The sequence below is a fragment of the Perca flavescens genome, chromosome 9, assembly GCF_004354835.1.
Source record: "Perca flavescens isolate YP-PL-M2 chromosome 9, PFLA_1.0, whole genome shotgun sequence".
Classification (NCBI taxonomy): Eukaryota; Metazoa; Chordata; class Actinopteri; order Perciformes; family Percidae; genus Perca; species Perca flavescens.
The window spans coordinates 24,330,527-24,345,577 of NC_041339.1; the positions used below are offsets into that span (position 1 = coordinate 24,330,527).

Genomic DNA, 15,051 nt, shown 5'->3' on the forward strand with positions numbered 1-15,051 from the left:
CTATTTCTTCCCCTTTAGGTTTTAATCTGACATTTGGCACAATCATAAAAGTTGTCTGAACATCTGAGACTACACTTCTCACGAGCCATGAACAGCTCTGAAATCTTAGCTGGCACCAGACCATTATTGCTTTGAAATTAATAAAAAACATTAATATCTTCTCTATGCCTATTCACTTTTCTCTAATGGATGACCTTGTTTACTGTAAACTGCAGAAAACGTGTTCTAATGGAACAGGATAAAACAACAACTCCTGGTGTATGGGAAGCCTTTCTTATCATTTTCATAACCAATTCAGCAAAGGAACCAGACAGTAACAAGCCCACTTCTGAGACGACCCTTGATAATTGGTAGTCAAAGCTGCTATCCTTACTATTTCTAGAACCTTTTTCAGTTCTAAAATATTATGATTTTCATAAATAAATATTGCAAGATAGTTGGTTGGTGAGCAAAAACAAGAAAGGCTTATCCAGTGGAGGTCAGTGACCTCATAGGTGTCCTCGAAAAATTAGGGGGGGAAATCTTTCCTCATTTATTTTTTTCCTTAGGAATTAACTCAATTAGACAAGATAAGCCATTCATTCTCCATGAAGCCACGTCTTACAAATCATCTTCCTATATGGATATCTGGTGTGAGACAACAGGAGGCTCTATGGACTGATGTTTGTCCATAACCCAGTCCTTGGACTAACTAACTTTGAGCAGAGGAAATGAAGAAATAATGCTTTTCCCTTCCTCTAGAATCCCCTGACAGAGGAACTTCCCTTCTCAATGGAGCTGCTCAGTATGAGATGGTAGCTGGTAACTGTATGAGAAGCAGAGCGCTACTTAAAAAAAAAGAGTGTGCATGTTAGGAAAATCTTTCCCAGCATGAAAAAAGGATGCAGACTAAGGCCGCGTTCAGACCGCCTGCGTCGGCCGTCTGATAGTCCGGCAAAAACGCCATCTTTCCGTTCATTTTGAATGAGGGTAGTGCGTTTAGGCTGCGGCGGGGGTTGCCACAGGGGACACTCAAAGAGAGGAAAACCCCTGAGGCTTATGAGCTGTATTGTGTCTCTGGTGTGGTGGGTCCTTGACACAGCTGCCTGGCAGGGACTGAACAGCACTCAGAGCTCAGGGAGGATGACAGAAAGTGGACACGACAGGCCAAGTCGTCCAGGAAATCCTTTTGTAGCTTTGTTATTGCTTGAGAAAGCACAACGGGCAGCGACTGCACGCTGAGAAGGATGGAGTTTAGTTTCTCTTCCAGAGCTACAATACGCCTGTCCAGCTCCTCGCTCCGATGCTGAAGCTCCAACACCAGATCATACATCATGTTCTGAGTCTGGAAGGCAACAAGGAGGACAGTTCATACATCTTTACAGCACTTTACTCTCTGTTCATATTTTTTACAAACAGATTCTAAATACAGAAAAGTTGTCATTTTATCCAAAAAATACAAGATTAAACTTTTCACCAAAAAAGGCATGATGGAGTTCTTCTTAATATGGTGTACTTACAGTAGTAAATGAAACGTGAAAGGCCCACAGTGTCCTCATATAGAGCCCAAAAGGGCTTGTTTGGTACCTGTCGTAACTGTGCGTCAAGTAATGAATAAAGATATGTTGTTTTCCTGGACATAAAAGTAATGGTAATATGATCTAAAAATATACCAAAAACAATATTGTGTGGTTGTGTGTTTATCGATAATAGAGGTTCAAAGGCAATTAGAGATAATTAGTTCCTTTTTTTAATTTTTTATGATACGTAAAGATCCCCTACCAGGGGCGCAGTACAAAATTCTGGGCCCTGTAGAAAGACATTTTCTATGGGCCCCTCCCCGCATCCACAGCTCTTCATTGTAGCATCTTTTGGGGCCTTCCTCACATGAGGGCCCTGGGTACTCAGTCCCTGTTTTCCCCCCAGTCCGATGCCCCTGTCCCCTACAGACATGTTTTGAATAAAAATATTGAATAAAAAAAGTCTAATAAGGTCTAAGGTAAATAAACATTTTACACACTTTTACATTTACAAACTCTCATTGCAACATCCAGAATCTATTTATATGCAAATATTTTTTGTTTCCTTCTTCACTGAAAATCCCATTCTCAGTGTATCTGTACTGGAGGTTTCACATTTTCACATCACACTGCTCGTACGTACACATGTACAACTCAGATTTAGGGGGAGCAAAGAGACACTTTCTCCCTTCAGCAGTTGAATATACAAACTAGGGCTACAACTAACGATTATTTTCATTATCGATTAATCTTCTGATTATTTTCAAGATTACTCAATTAATCATTTGGACGATGGAATGTCAGAAAATAGTGAAAAATGCCCATCCCAGTTTCTCAGATGTCAAGGTGAAGTCTTGTTTTGTCAGACCAAAACCCAAAGATATTCAGTTCAATACGATATTAAAGCAGGAAATCTCCATATTTGAGAGGCTGAAAAAAGCATTGTCTGCCATTTTTGCATGAAAAATTACTTTAACGATTAATTATTTATCAAAATAGTTGGCGATAATTTTCGTGTCGAAGCAGCCCTCTAGTGTCAAACTGCACATACTTACAAAGATACTGCACATACAAACCTTGGCAAGGTCAGCAACTGTATTGGCCTGATCAGTTAGCTTCCTTTGCTCCATTTTGACTCTACGCAGCCTGAAATTAAAAATCAGTACCAAAGTCACTTTTGTGCCAAGTAAAATAAATGTAAGTCATAACCCACATATACTGTATACAAGTATAAGAATAAACATGCCAGTAAACTGTAACTATCTATCTACAAAACCTTTCTGTTGTCCTAAACCTGCACTCCCTGGTGATTACATATTTATACCTACTGGTGGATGGCTTGCAGGAATTTACGCTGATGGTGGCGTACTCTGGCATGGTCAACCTTCTTGACCAGCTTGGTGTTTTTGTAGATGAGCCATGTCTCCCTCAACACATTGGCTGCTGTGTTTTTTACCTGAGGAGGATGGAATATTATGCAGATGAAACAGCAGGATAGGAATGTAATGAATTGTTTCTAATAGCATTTACAGTTAGTAATGTTATCATGTGCTTTTTGCTGGTCTATTGTATCACAGAAAAAAACACAAACTGACCCAATATGGTGAAGAAAAGGCACAAATGTTATCTACTGTTTAGACTGAACTTTTACTGTCAATATTAAAAATAAGCGGGGAAAAAGGCCGACCTTTTTGTAGAGCTGAGTATCCATCATGAAGTTATGGACGTGCTTTTCGGCTCTGGTGAGTTCTGACTTCCTCGCAACAACGGCGACCACTAATGCTGTGCAGCCCGCTCCCTGAGGAGAATAGCAGTGCTTTGTGACACTGTGGCATACTGTGGTAAAGAACTAATACTACCATCTATATCTCCACCAATTTTACGGCCGTCTTTATACTGGTATTTAAGTGACATTGTTATGAAAGTAAATTCAAGCTGCAGTTAGCAGAAATGATAAAGGATGAAATAATACTAATGAAAGTCATAACCTTGCAACAACAATAATCATGTATAATAGACAAGTGTTTACTAAGCTGATAAAAATACAGAAAAACTATTTGCAGCCTCTGGTCATGAAAACATATTACATTTTAAGAAAACTACTGTAATGTCTATATTATTTTTCTTGCTTCATTTAATTTGCACTAGCCATATTTCTTAGTTATACAATATATTTACAAATAATGAGCTTTACAATAAAATATAGGGCCAAAATATGTTAGGGATTACCCTCCACTTCATGCCTGGTTGTACTGTGTCTGTGCAAATCTCACCATGATTCCTGTCAGCAGGCAAACCCCCTTGCCGCAGTAGGTGTGAGGGACCATGTCCCCGTAGCCGATGGACAGAAAGGTGATGGAGATCAGCCACATTGCTCCAAGGAAGGTACTGGTCACCGCCTGTGCATCATGATACCTGTAGAGACATGACACCTAGACGTAAGTCCTAAAGGCTGAGAGACACTTTCTTTCCTCAGTACCAAGTAAGATGTTTTACAAATAGTACTGGTTTTGGGTTCTCAAAATAATATCCACCATTTGAATAACATGGAAAATACACAAACCTATGATATTGAAGTAATGCAATTGATCACCAGTGGTGGGAAAAGTACTCGTAAGTAAAAGTAGCAATACCACAGTGCAGAAATACTTTGTAAAAGAAGTACAGTAAAAGTCATTTAAATTTCTAATGAAGTAAAAGTACAAATGTATTAGCATCAAAATATACATAAAGCACCAAATGGAAAAGTAGCCTGAATCAGTGTTTTAATTACTTTACTATTTCAGCTGGTAAAGCTAGGGCTAATCTTAATTTATTAAGATACTGTATAGTCATTTATATACTGCTGGGTAGCTTGTCACTTTCATTCTGGGGATCAATAAAGTGTTGTTGACATAATAATACACAACTATTTATTGATTGATTGATTATATTTTGTATTATTAATCTGACTCTGCTAAGTAACTAGTGACTAAAGTTATCAAATAAATGTAGTGGAGTAAACAGTATAATATATGCCTCTGAAATGTAGTGGAGTATAAAGTAGCAGAAAATCAAAGTACTCAAGTAAAGTACAATACTTGAGTAAATGTACTTAGTTACTTTCCACCACTGTTGGTTGCTAAAGGAAGAAAAGGAAGCGTGAGAAGTTCAGAAGAGCTGATACCTCTCACATACACGCACGGTCCACGCTGCTATGATCCAACAAGACACGCTGAAAACCAGCAGAACTGTGCCGGGGCAGATGGTCATCAGAGTCTTCATGACAAAACGAGTGTCAAAGCTGATCTTGTTGAGCGCCCCGATGCTGCGGGAGGAAGCGTCCGTGAACAGCTTGCTGTGGAGCAGCATGACCCGGCCAATCAGGTAGAGGCGCAGGAACATTGGCACAGAGAGGATGATGTCAATGTCAGCGTCTGCCACCGATGCTGTGTAGCTGAAGGCCAGTCGAGCAGTCCAGGTGAACACATGCTGGCCCGGGATTGGATGGATGGCACAGATAAGGAGCTCAAACGCAACAAAGATAATTCGCTCAAAGGTCATCGCTATCCTCCAGTCGTCTGCTCCGTTGTCCACCATGAAGAGCTGTAGAGAGAAGATTTTAGGGTGATACATTTTGAATATTAAATAACCCAAGGGACCTCAACAGCAGAAGAATATTAATGACTAATACATTTGTTTGGAATGTAGATTTTGATTGTAATGTTTCATTGATGCATGTAACAGTGAAATCTTTCTTTAACTCTGAATGAAGTGGTGAAGTAATAGTTAAGCGTTTTTTGCCCTTTGTTTTATTTGAATTTTTTTATTTTTTTATTTTATCCAACTGAGCGAATAGATCATCCACTGCATACTGTTAAATAATATTTTGTAAAAACAATTTTCTGACGACTTTTGTACGTAAGTACTTTTGTGCCACAGGATGTACCACAAATCAGATGAACCCCATGGTTGACTTGGCAAGTTTTCCCAGTCAGAGTATAAATGCCCTAGTATTAGGTTCTCCTGGATACAAATAAGGTGAACTAAGGAGGACCATAGGTATGCATGCAGTTCTCATCCACATACCTGGATTTCCCTTGCATGGTACATCACAATGAGTCCAAGAAGAATAGCAGTGGAGAGGCTGATCAGGCCTTTCAGTATGTATGAATATATGGATTCCTGTAAATAATGGAGACAAAAACATGAACATGGTGAGTGCAGCCCGTTGTGAGACACACTGACGGACCAAAACAGATACAGTAGGTGACGTCTGCCCTCAAAACCAAGGAAGTTGTCACTAGGGCTACGAGACTATTTTTTTTGCTCTACAAACATTTTTTTGTTCATCTGTTATTCTTCATGAATAAAGTAAGTCTGTGAAGGACCAGAGTACCTTGCTGTAAAATCCCCCAGACAGCTCTGTCTCGATCACCATGACGATAATGCCAAACATCCCACAGACCAACGCGTAGTCGCTCAACTGTTTGCGCTTCCCAAAGAGCGCTTTTCTCTGACCCAGCCGGTAGCTAATGTCCTTGGACTTCTTCTGTGGTACGCTGCCTTCATCCCTACTCAGGTTCTCACTGTTAGCCTTACTGGAATCTTCTCTGATGACTTTGGAGAAGGCGTCATCCAGGATGGCACTGTGGAGAAGCTGAAGAGGCTGTTGGCCTGAGTGGAGATCTGCAAGACTGGATCTTAAAGTACCATGGCTGCTCAGCGGTCGCACCGCATCTCTGCTGACTAAATCATCAGTTGGTAAGGTGGAGGAAGTTGGAGGAGTGTGTGAGGGTCTTGATCCACTGAGGTGCTGATAGTTTGTCTTCAAAAGAAAATAAGAGTCAGCAAAGGGCATGCCATTTAATCACACAACACACTGTATGCTGAGAGACAGAGGACTGTGAAAATAAGAAAATATCTTTTGCCTTTACAGTCAGGAACTGGACTTAATCTTTTAAAGTGGGATGTACAGCATTATAAAACTATGTGTTATGCTTGCTTCAAAATTTGCATGCAAACTAAACCTCTATGGGACAATCAAAGTTGCACAAATAAATTATTTTAAAGAGATTTTAGATTTTGGTCAGAAAGTTGAAACTTAAAAACAATGCAATAAGTCTCTCCTTAAAAGCACTTTGTCTTTGCTTTTTGCTTTGTTGTTCCTTCACTACCTTTTAATTAGGCTATAGGCTGGTAGATGTTTATTTTTTATTTTTTTAAAGATGTACAGGTAATGAAGTTTAGTTATAAGGCTGCCATTTGACATTGATGCCAAACACTTCCATAAGATTTGTTTGGAGGAAATTACCTCCCACACTAGGTCAGGAAGCTACAGCATTTAGAGACAATTCATGTACCTGACTTTGTCGCTGTGAGCTATACTGGCTGGTGGAGGACTGGACACTTTTGTTACAGGCTGGAGTTGATGACCTCTGCGCCCGCGGAGTGCTGGTTAGAGGGTCGTAAGCGAGATGACGGCACTTGAGGATGATGGAGGGATCTCCAGATGACTTGCAGGTCTGATCACCGCTCATCGAGCAGTGGGAATCGTGCGTTTGACGTTGCTGAACTAACAGTGGTTCTTTGCCAAAAAGCTCTCTCCAGTTGAGGTCTGCAGGCTGAGGGTGTTGGTGGACCTTCTGATTTGTCTCAGCACACTCGATGGAGTTCAGAGGAATGTTGAATAAAGTTGCTTGGCTGCTGTCTTTACGTTTAAAATGATTGCAAGGTTGTTGCTGCAATAGCTCCTTTCGACCTTCTTGGTCACCGCACTGGAGCGTGAAATGATCCTGTGGGTGGTTCATTGCAGGTTTCAAAAGATCCCGTTGGTTTATTTCCTGCGGTAAAACAGGTGAAGATGAAAGGCGTCTCTTGTTTGAAACTCTGGAGAGGCAGTCTTGCTGGACAGTGCCCTGTTTTGAATGCGGATGAAAACTAGAAGCCTCTGGATGTTGGTGTGCGTCCGGACAGGAACAACCACATCTGTCATCATGGTTTGGAAGTCCCACACTGGTCCCTGCTCTCTCCGCTGACAGTGAATCATCTCCTGCACTGCTAACCTGGCCACAAAGCAGCAGCCAGTCCTGATCACTCAGCTGTGATAAGGTTAGGTTTCGGGTTTTCATTGGTGACATCTGGCCCGAATCTCTTGGTAAACTGATTCCATTAGACCTTTCGTGGGGTGAGAATGAAACGCAGCACAGACTCGTCTCCTGTGGGGAAGAAGATGCATCCACGGAGGCACCTGAGTATCCATCGCGCATCGCCTCAGGAGTTTTTCTCGGAGGTGATGGACCTCCTGAGGTACAATGCTCGTGGTCCCCATCCCGGAAGACTTCACCCGTTGAGTCAAGACGCCGCGTTGCGTTGGTGGGTTTAACCAGAATCAACCTCATGGCATCACTGCGGAGCTGAAATGAGATCACACGCAGATCATGTTTCACATGTAAGATGAGAAAGAGGAGGGTAACATGCAACAAAGGTCCTGAAATATATTTGAAAGCACGGTTATGGTTGAATGATGTGTTGAATTATGTCCATCAATTATTGTTTTTTTCTCTCCTCCTTTTTGGCCACAAACAGCCCATAAATGAGCATAAAGTATAAAGCATGCAGCTGCAGAAGGATCCCCGAAGGACCCGAGCAGTATAGAAACATCTAAATGTGTGCACACAATTTATTAATTCTGAGGATGTTGTCTTCACAGGTAACAGAAGAAACATAAAAACAAGTGTTATTTTGCTTTAAAAATAAAGTATTCTAATTATTTTGATTGGCATCAAAAGCACGTCATTCTTAAAATTAAATTTAAAAGTAAATATAACAGTCTGTCATTTGACTAATAACACATTCCGGTGTTTACACGTTGAGTACTAATTCAAGGCAAAATCATCACTGTTAAAGCAACAATTTCTTTAATCTCAAATTGTGTGTTCAGCTGGTTATGAATGTGAAACATTCTGTCAAAAGCAGATGTGACCCCTCTTATGTTAGTCTAGTGGACATGGACATCTCAGAGAATTATACTCACCAGTTTCACACATTATTTTACTATTTCGGAGAAAAGAAATTCATAATTTAGAATTGCTTAGTGTCATTGTGCTTACGCTAAATAAATAAAGGCTAAATTACTATCTACAAAGGTTTAAGAAGTGGATGTAATTTTGTTTTATCTCCTCTTTGGCATTGTTATTGTGACAAAATTGAACTGTGAAAAAGGATCAGAAACTAAGACCTCTAGACTGTACGTACATGAGAACTGATACATGATATATGTTGTGTTTAACTCGTAAAGCTCAGCCCAAAAAGATTGATATATTTTCATCCTGCAAGCCAATGTTAATTAGACACAAATACATAAACCTGAATAAATATACTGAAAAATAACAGCATGAGTAATAGTTTATCAGAACATGTTTTACACCTTAGAGTATGTATCATTTTCCATGCGTGCCAATCATTGTGTGAACTGCAATTTATCATCTCAATTTTCTCCTTTATTAAAAAAAACAATATATGAAAAAATCCCCACTACTACTAGTGATCCTTACCGTATTCTTCCAAGTGTTGTTTTTCTCCTAACTTGAAAAAGTGGGTTACCAATAGGAAATGCTCCCGGACTGTAAAACAGAAGTGCTAAGAAGAAGAGCTGCCTGAGTGGGTGCTGGACAGCGGCTTGCCTCCTCCCAGTATGGACACTTGATGAAGGAGCTTTGGAGACGCTTTCCTTTGAAAGTAATGATTAGAATTCAACACGAAGAAAGGCAGCAGCAGCTGGCCTGGTAAAGGGCTGCCATGCAAATGGACAGGGAGTAGGAGGGGGCGGCAACAGGTTAGGATGCAGAAAAACAAAAACCTGTAAGATCAGACCTGAGTGTTAAGGCGGAACATCACACGTACAAGCTCAAAGAAATCCCTATAAATTGGGAGTGGCCTGATTGGTTACAATGGGAAAGAAAAGAAACTGGCCGCTTTCAATGCGAAAAGGAAAATAAAAGGTCAGTTGAACTTGTCATTGAAGCGCTGGTGTTCAAAGGCCTTCGCACAGGCTCTTATCTCCTCCGCCACAACAGCCTGGCAGGACAAAAGTGGGACCGTTTTTATGGTTGTGAATGAATCAAGCCAATTATTGCAAAGTATCCTCAGATGTGTACCAAAAATGTAACACGAACTCTGTGATAATTTGATAAAAAATGTTAAAAAAATACCAGTTTAAATCTTGATTCAGTCGCCAGGAGTGGGGCTGTTTTCTCAACCAAGTACGTATTGCTTTTTAATTTTTTTGTCATTGCTATATTTAGACATAAAACATGAAACAGGTCTGATGCATATTCAAAATGAAGTACATGCAATTAAAAAAATACAAACTATTTACAGAAATGTAATTGATTTTCTTCGTTGGCCGATAACAATTTTATTTCCAAAGCATTTCAAATCTGTAAATAGCTACACTATTTCCCTTTAATTTGCAGGACTGGAAAAGAGCCTTGGGTGGTTAAACTCCATTTCCCAAATTGTTTATATTGTTTTACCTTTATGCTACTTACATTTAAGACTGCTAAAGCTCAAGTTTTCATTCCTGCTTTCAGTCTCTCCACCTGGCATCAGACAAACCTACAAAGCCTCGGGCTTGCTGCCTCAGCAGCTCAGTGTGAATGTTGCTGTGCTGGAGAAAACCTTTGTGACCAACGGCAGCACGCGACACCATTGCCGGCCATCTAACTGACTGCCAAACCAATTCAAAAGCAATAACTACTATCGTGGCTGTGCCTAATCAAAATCCTACATTTCCTATATTTTATTTTATTTTTGCCGTTGCAATGAACTGGATTCATGTAGTTTGTTTTGTTGTTAAGACAACCAGAGACATTTCTCCAAATATGATGCCATTCTGCATTTATGTGACTTTGTGTGAAAAAGGTTTGTTGTATTTATGCACACTGCAGCATGAGCAAACACTTAAACACCAACACAGCTGTGAGTGTTTGGATCTGTTTTCAGAGGTCACCATCACCTTACAATAATAGGACCTTAAAGTCACTGTTGGCTAAAGGGTCTGTTATAGAGAAGGGTGGCCAAATTCAGCCACAGTTTGGGGCCTTGAGATGGTTAAGACAAGGACCTTTTTTTGATTATTTTGTTGACTCTACAGAGGCATATTTGTTGTGTAAACATGATGAAGGCTGTGTGCTGAAGTTTTCTCTGTACTAATACAATAATAAAGAACATCTGTAGGCCTGCAAATGTGGCTGAATTAGTTCTCTCCCTCTGCAATGACATTATACAGCGACAGGTTCTATAATCGGTAGAAGTAGACAAACCAGGCTTCTGACAAGGTGTTATGTTGGATTAGGTGCCAGTTCACCTCCTGGGCACTGCCAAGGTGCTCTTGAGCAAGGCACCAAACCCCCAACTGCTCGGGGCGCCTTTCCATGGGCAGCCCCCTCACTCTGACATCTCTCCATTAGTGCATTTAGAGGTACTGAGCGTGTATGTAATTCAGGCCTGTGTGTAATGTGTATAATAACAGAGTGAAAACATTGTAATTTCCTTTGCGGGATTAATAAAGTATAAATTATTATTTATTATTATGTTAATTTCTCACTCTTGCATTAAATGGGCTGTCACATTTGGCTTTTACTAGAAACTACGCGACCAATCCTGCTCTCAGCAAACCCTTCAGAGGATGACTTCTTTAAGATACTGGAGGGGAGGCATCAGCCAACTAATGCATCTGGCATTAACAACGCCTTCTTGTGGGAATACCTGAGCTTTAGCATTTGCGCTGCAAGTAACAAGACAATGGCACTTACTCGAAAGACGGGGGTAACGATTTAATCAAGTCACATTTGCTGCATCGAACAGAGCAGTTGTTATGGGGAGTAAACCTGCACAGTTAGTTATCTATGTAGCCACTTGGTCATCCAGCCATATCTTAAATTAAATGTGAAAGCAACAGGCATTGCTGTTGTATGCCTAAAACAAAGATATCTTGGAAGAAAACGTACTTTGGACTGTATGTGTGTATATTCAGGGCAACACTTTTAGTCCACTGGCAACGCTGGCTTCAATGTTTAATGCCAAATGTTTTGGTATTTAAGCAAACGAGACTCATTTGTAGAAAACTGGTTAGTCACTTGCCAAAGTAACTAAAAGGACAGAAAAAAAAAAAGTTACCACGATTGTTGCTGGTGAACATTGTTTACCCTAGAAACAAAATTATAGTCAATTTTCTCCTTGAATGAAAAGTAAAGTTTAAACTCTGTAACTTCATCTTCTTTTCGGAACAGCAGCAGTTGGCCAAAATATTTGACTTCAGTGTGTGACTTGATTTATGTGCCTCCTACCAACAAAGAAGAAGTTTATTTAAAAGCAACAGGAGATGTTGATGATCGAGTGGTGAACTTTAATAAGTTACTCTCAAAACATGGCTTCCCACCTCCCCACAAGGTACTAGGAAAAAAATATATATAATTCAATGTATTGGATGCTGAAGTGCCACATTCGAGGCCACGCGCACAGGTATCATGTGTGACCTCGATAAGGGAAAATGAGCTTCTCCTTGCTAGTCAATGGAACAACCAAGCTCATCTGGCATTGGAGAGAATGTTTCTGGGCGGGAAGTGGTGAAACTCTTATCAGCAACACTCGTTTTTCAATTCTTTTCAAATTTTCATTGGTAGCCTCCTATGTGCATAGGCAGACAGTTTTCAAATGGGGTTATGAGGGGAAAGAGTGCATTCACTTTGAGTTGTAGGTGGCAAAGCATTGGTTCAGGGGGTTCTCTGGCGACTTCATCCACTCCTTCTTCAACATTTGCTTCAGCTGCGACAGCCTCATGTTGGGATTCTCCTGTTTTAAGCGAGGCATGTTGGCCTCCTCGTAGGCGGCAAACGCTGCTTTCATCCTCCGCTCCGGGTGGTGATCCAAGTCCTCAGGCCCAGTGCTGGAGACAGGACGAGAGGATGCAATGATGGCTTCTTTACATACACAAGTCGTCATTGTTTAATAAGCCTAAGAAACTTAATTCAAATCAACACCAGAGTAATCACAGGCACAATAGGATTTCACACACAGTAAAAATAGTACCTGAGCACAGCGATGGCATCTTCTATTGTTCTGGCTTCCACGGTTCCTTCATCAAGGATAATTCTGTTCACGTTCTCCTCCAGTGGAATCTCCAGATGGCTCTTTTCTGTGGGATGAAATTTAATTTGGATAGTAAAGAAAACGTACTGGCTTGATCCCCATAACACCCAATTCTGCTCAATTTTTTAATCTCCACTCATGTTTCATCTTTATTCTAACCAGCACACTTCTGTTGTCCTCTTAAAGCTGAAAATGTACCTTTCGGTTTGAGCTCTAGCTCCTGCTGTTGCTTGAGCTCGTTCTGAAGCACCTCGTCGATCTGGGCACGAGTCACTTTTCCTCCAGGTCCAGCCTCCCTCTGGGCTCTGCCTTTTATGCTAGAGCTCTCCTCATCCAGAAGTCGTTGGTTTTCCTTTTTCCTCTCCAGAAGCTCGAGCCTCTTCTTTTCCTTTTCATCCTGCAAAGGCAGAAAGCTGCCTCATCAGACTTTTGTGCTTGTTTTAAAGTAGTTTGGCCATTACATGCACTATGACACGTCATTTCACTTCTGCATGTATTTGATCAGATGTGGAGTTATGTCGAGCTCAAACTGAGGAGTGTCTAATAAGGCAGTGATAGCAACAGTAAGTCCAGTGCATTAAGTATAACTAAATAAGTATAGTCCCCATCTCTCAGAAGAAAGCATAAATATGCTTTAAGTTGCTCTATAGTGGTTTCATTGTATAAAATATGCATGGCTTTACTGAAGTTTACTTAAAACATGCTGATCTTGTGATTGCTTATATGCTCATTACGGTATACCTCATTTGTTCCATTCTTGCTGTTGTTTGTTCTGTAACTGCTTATTAATACAGCACCCCAATGCCCCACCGGGGATAATTAACATTTAGGCCCATCTAGACTTTAGACCTGTGGAAATGTGCGAGTGTATGTGCAAAATAAGAGGCCACAAGCAGGGTTCCTGTCCAGATCAAAAACTGCAGAAACAAATGTGAGAGTTCTGCCAGCATCTTTGGCTTTTGATTTATTGTTCCTTGCTTATTTATGGTTAAATTATTTCAGCTAAAAGTTAAACTGACCGTACACACATCATCTAAGAAGTAGCAAAAGAAGTATCACAGTGACAAAACGGTGACGAAAAAACCAAACCGCAAATTCTTGAAGACAAAGTGATCAGCATCATGATGAAATTTCCCAAATTTGAACATCACACTAAAGAGACAGCTCACCTTTCTCTGTCCTTTTTTGAGAACATGTTTGTCGGTTTCCTGCCATAGAGCATCCTCTTCCTGCTGCTTCTTGCGGGCGTCTGCCACTGCCTTGGCCTCAGCCTTGCGGGCTTTGGCTGTGGCCGCCTTGGAGTTCTCGCCCTGGAACTTCTTTGGCATCCCAGCAGCTGCTCTTCAGCTGAGAGACCAGGAAAGACAAAGGACCAATCAGAAGGCTGATGCTCAATACTGACATATATAACCTTTTTCCTACAATGATTCAAAACCCTACATAAAAAATATTTTTGTCAAATGGGTAAATATTTTTCTTTTTGGTGTATTGTAAAAATTGTTCAACATGCAGTATATAATATATGGGTAATGTGCCGCAGCTCTTTTTTTTATATAGATCTAGATAGTAAATAATATTTTATTTCTATGGTAGTAGTCTAACGTTTCCTAAATAATTGTCGTATAACGTGTGAATACGTTCAAGGAAGCCAATTATTAGTTAATTATTGCATAAGTAAATATAATTATTCTTGTTAGATGGCCACCATAACTAAGCATCGTTTAGAAAATGTGGATTTTCAAACACAAAACAGACGAGTTGGTAAAGAGTAGGTTAACTATGTTACGCCATAAATGAATTATCTAAAAGTATACAAACGATTGCAATGTTGCTTGTCAGTGAGTTAGCTATTGCTAGCTGATGTTAGCCGGATAAACAACACTGGTTTACTTGTCAACGAGCCGGACATTCCATGTTTCATTTTTTGTCGACATTTAGCTAAGAGGATAATGATCACAATACACAAAGTGTAAACATGGTTTCATACCAGAATGAGAGGAAAAACGGGTCGTAAGCAGACGACAGTTGACTATTGTTTCGAAGAGGCATCTGCCTACCTCCTCTCTGAAACCAGCGCGCACTCTAATGACGTAGCGTGTCCTTTGACATTTTATTTCTATGGTTACAGGGCTGTCCACTATTACACTTTATACTCGTAAAAAACAATCCCTTTAACTTGTTGGACAAATACTACTTGGTTGCCAAGTGTTACATTTGTATCTAAATGTCATTTAGGAATATTTAATTATTATTATTCTTACGGGAAATTTAACAAGTCATCATTGCCAAAGATCAAAAATAACGTCCTAGACAGCTCAACGTGTATTTGAAAATCATCCCTCTATTGGTGAACACATTTTGCCTCATTTTCCTTAATTAGCAATTCCAGAGAATTTCTGTTTTATGAACCTTATGTTCT

The 15,051-nt window shown here is 40.2% G+C and overlaps 2 protein-coding genes across 2 annotated transcripts; both read right to left on the reverse strand.

Annotated features, from left to right (window-relative positions):
• Positions 1–454: 454 nt before the first annotated feature.
• On the reverse strand, positions 455–10,191 carry kcnn1b (potassium intermediate/small conductance calcium-activated channel, subfamily N, member 1b). Its single transcript, XM_028587746.1, has 10 exons — positions 10,102–10,191; positions 6,842–7,894; positions 5,878–6,306; positions 5,568–5,663; positions 4,666–5,084; positions 3,773–3,914; positions 3,187–3,297; positions 2,828–2,955; positions 2,576–2,645; positions 455–1,324 (listed from the first exon to the last, which is right to left on the reverse strand). Exons 1-10 carry the CDS (start codon positions 10,189–10,191, stop codon positions 1,037–1,039), a joined length of 2,826 nt encoding a protein of 941 aa, XP_028443547.1. The 3' UTR covers positions 455–1,036.
• A 1,111-nt stretch (positions 10,192–11,302) lies between these two features.
• Positions 11,303–14,731, reverse strand: ccdc124 (coiled-coil domain containing 124). Its single transcript, XM_028587693.1, has 5 exons — positions 14,620–14,731; positions 13,802–13,979; positions 12,831–13,029; positions 12,573–12,678; positions 11,303–12,429 (listed from the first exon to the last, which is right to left on the reverse strand). Exons 2-5 carry the CDS (start codon positions 13,958–13,960, stop codon positions 12,225–12,227), a joined length of 669 nt encoding a protein of 222 aa, XP_028443494.1. The 5' UTR covers positions 13,961–13,979; positions 14,620–14,731; the 3' UTR covers positions 11,303–12,224.
• Between the last annotated feature and the right edge of the window lie 320 nt (positions 14,732–15,051).

What these genes read in the sequence shown, in the direction of transcription:
- kcnn1b (XM_028587746.1), bottom strand. Translation starts at nt 10,191, where the DNA reads ATGGTGTCGCGTGCTGCCGTTGGTCACAAAGGTTTTCTCCAGCACAGC. An exon ending in ACCGTGCGTGTATGTGAGAG is followed by an intron (nt 3,915 to 4,665) that starts GTATCAGCTCTT and finishes ATGTCTCTACAG; the next exon opens with GTATCATGATGCACAGGCGG. An exon ending in CAGTTGCTGACCTTGCCAAG is followed by an intron (nt 1,325 to 2,575) that starts GTTTGTATGTGC and finishes GTTGCCTTCCAG; the next exon opens with ACTCAGAACATGATGTATGA.
- ccdc124 (XM_028587693.1), bottom strand. Translation starts at nt 13,960, where the DNA reads ATGCCAAAGAAGTTCCAGGGCGAGAACTCCAAGGCGGCCACAGCCAAA. An exon ending in GCTAGAGCTCAAACCGAAAG is followed by an intron (nt 12,679 to 12,830) that starts GTACATTTTCAG and finishes TTCATCCCACAG; the next exon opens with AAAAGAGCCATCTGGAGATT. An exon ending in GATGCCATCGCTGTGCTCAG is followed by an intron (nt 12,430 to 12,572) that starts GTACTATTTTTA and finishes TCCTGTCTCCAG; the next exon opens with CACTGGGCCTGAGGACTTGG.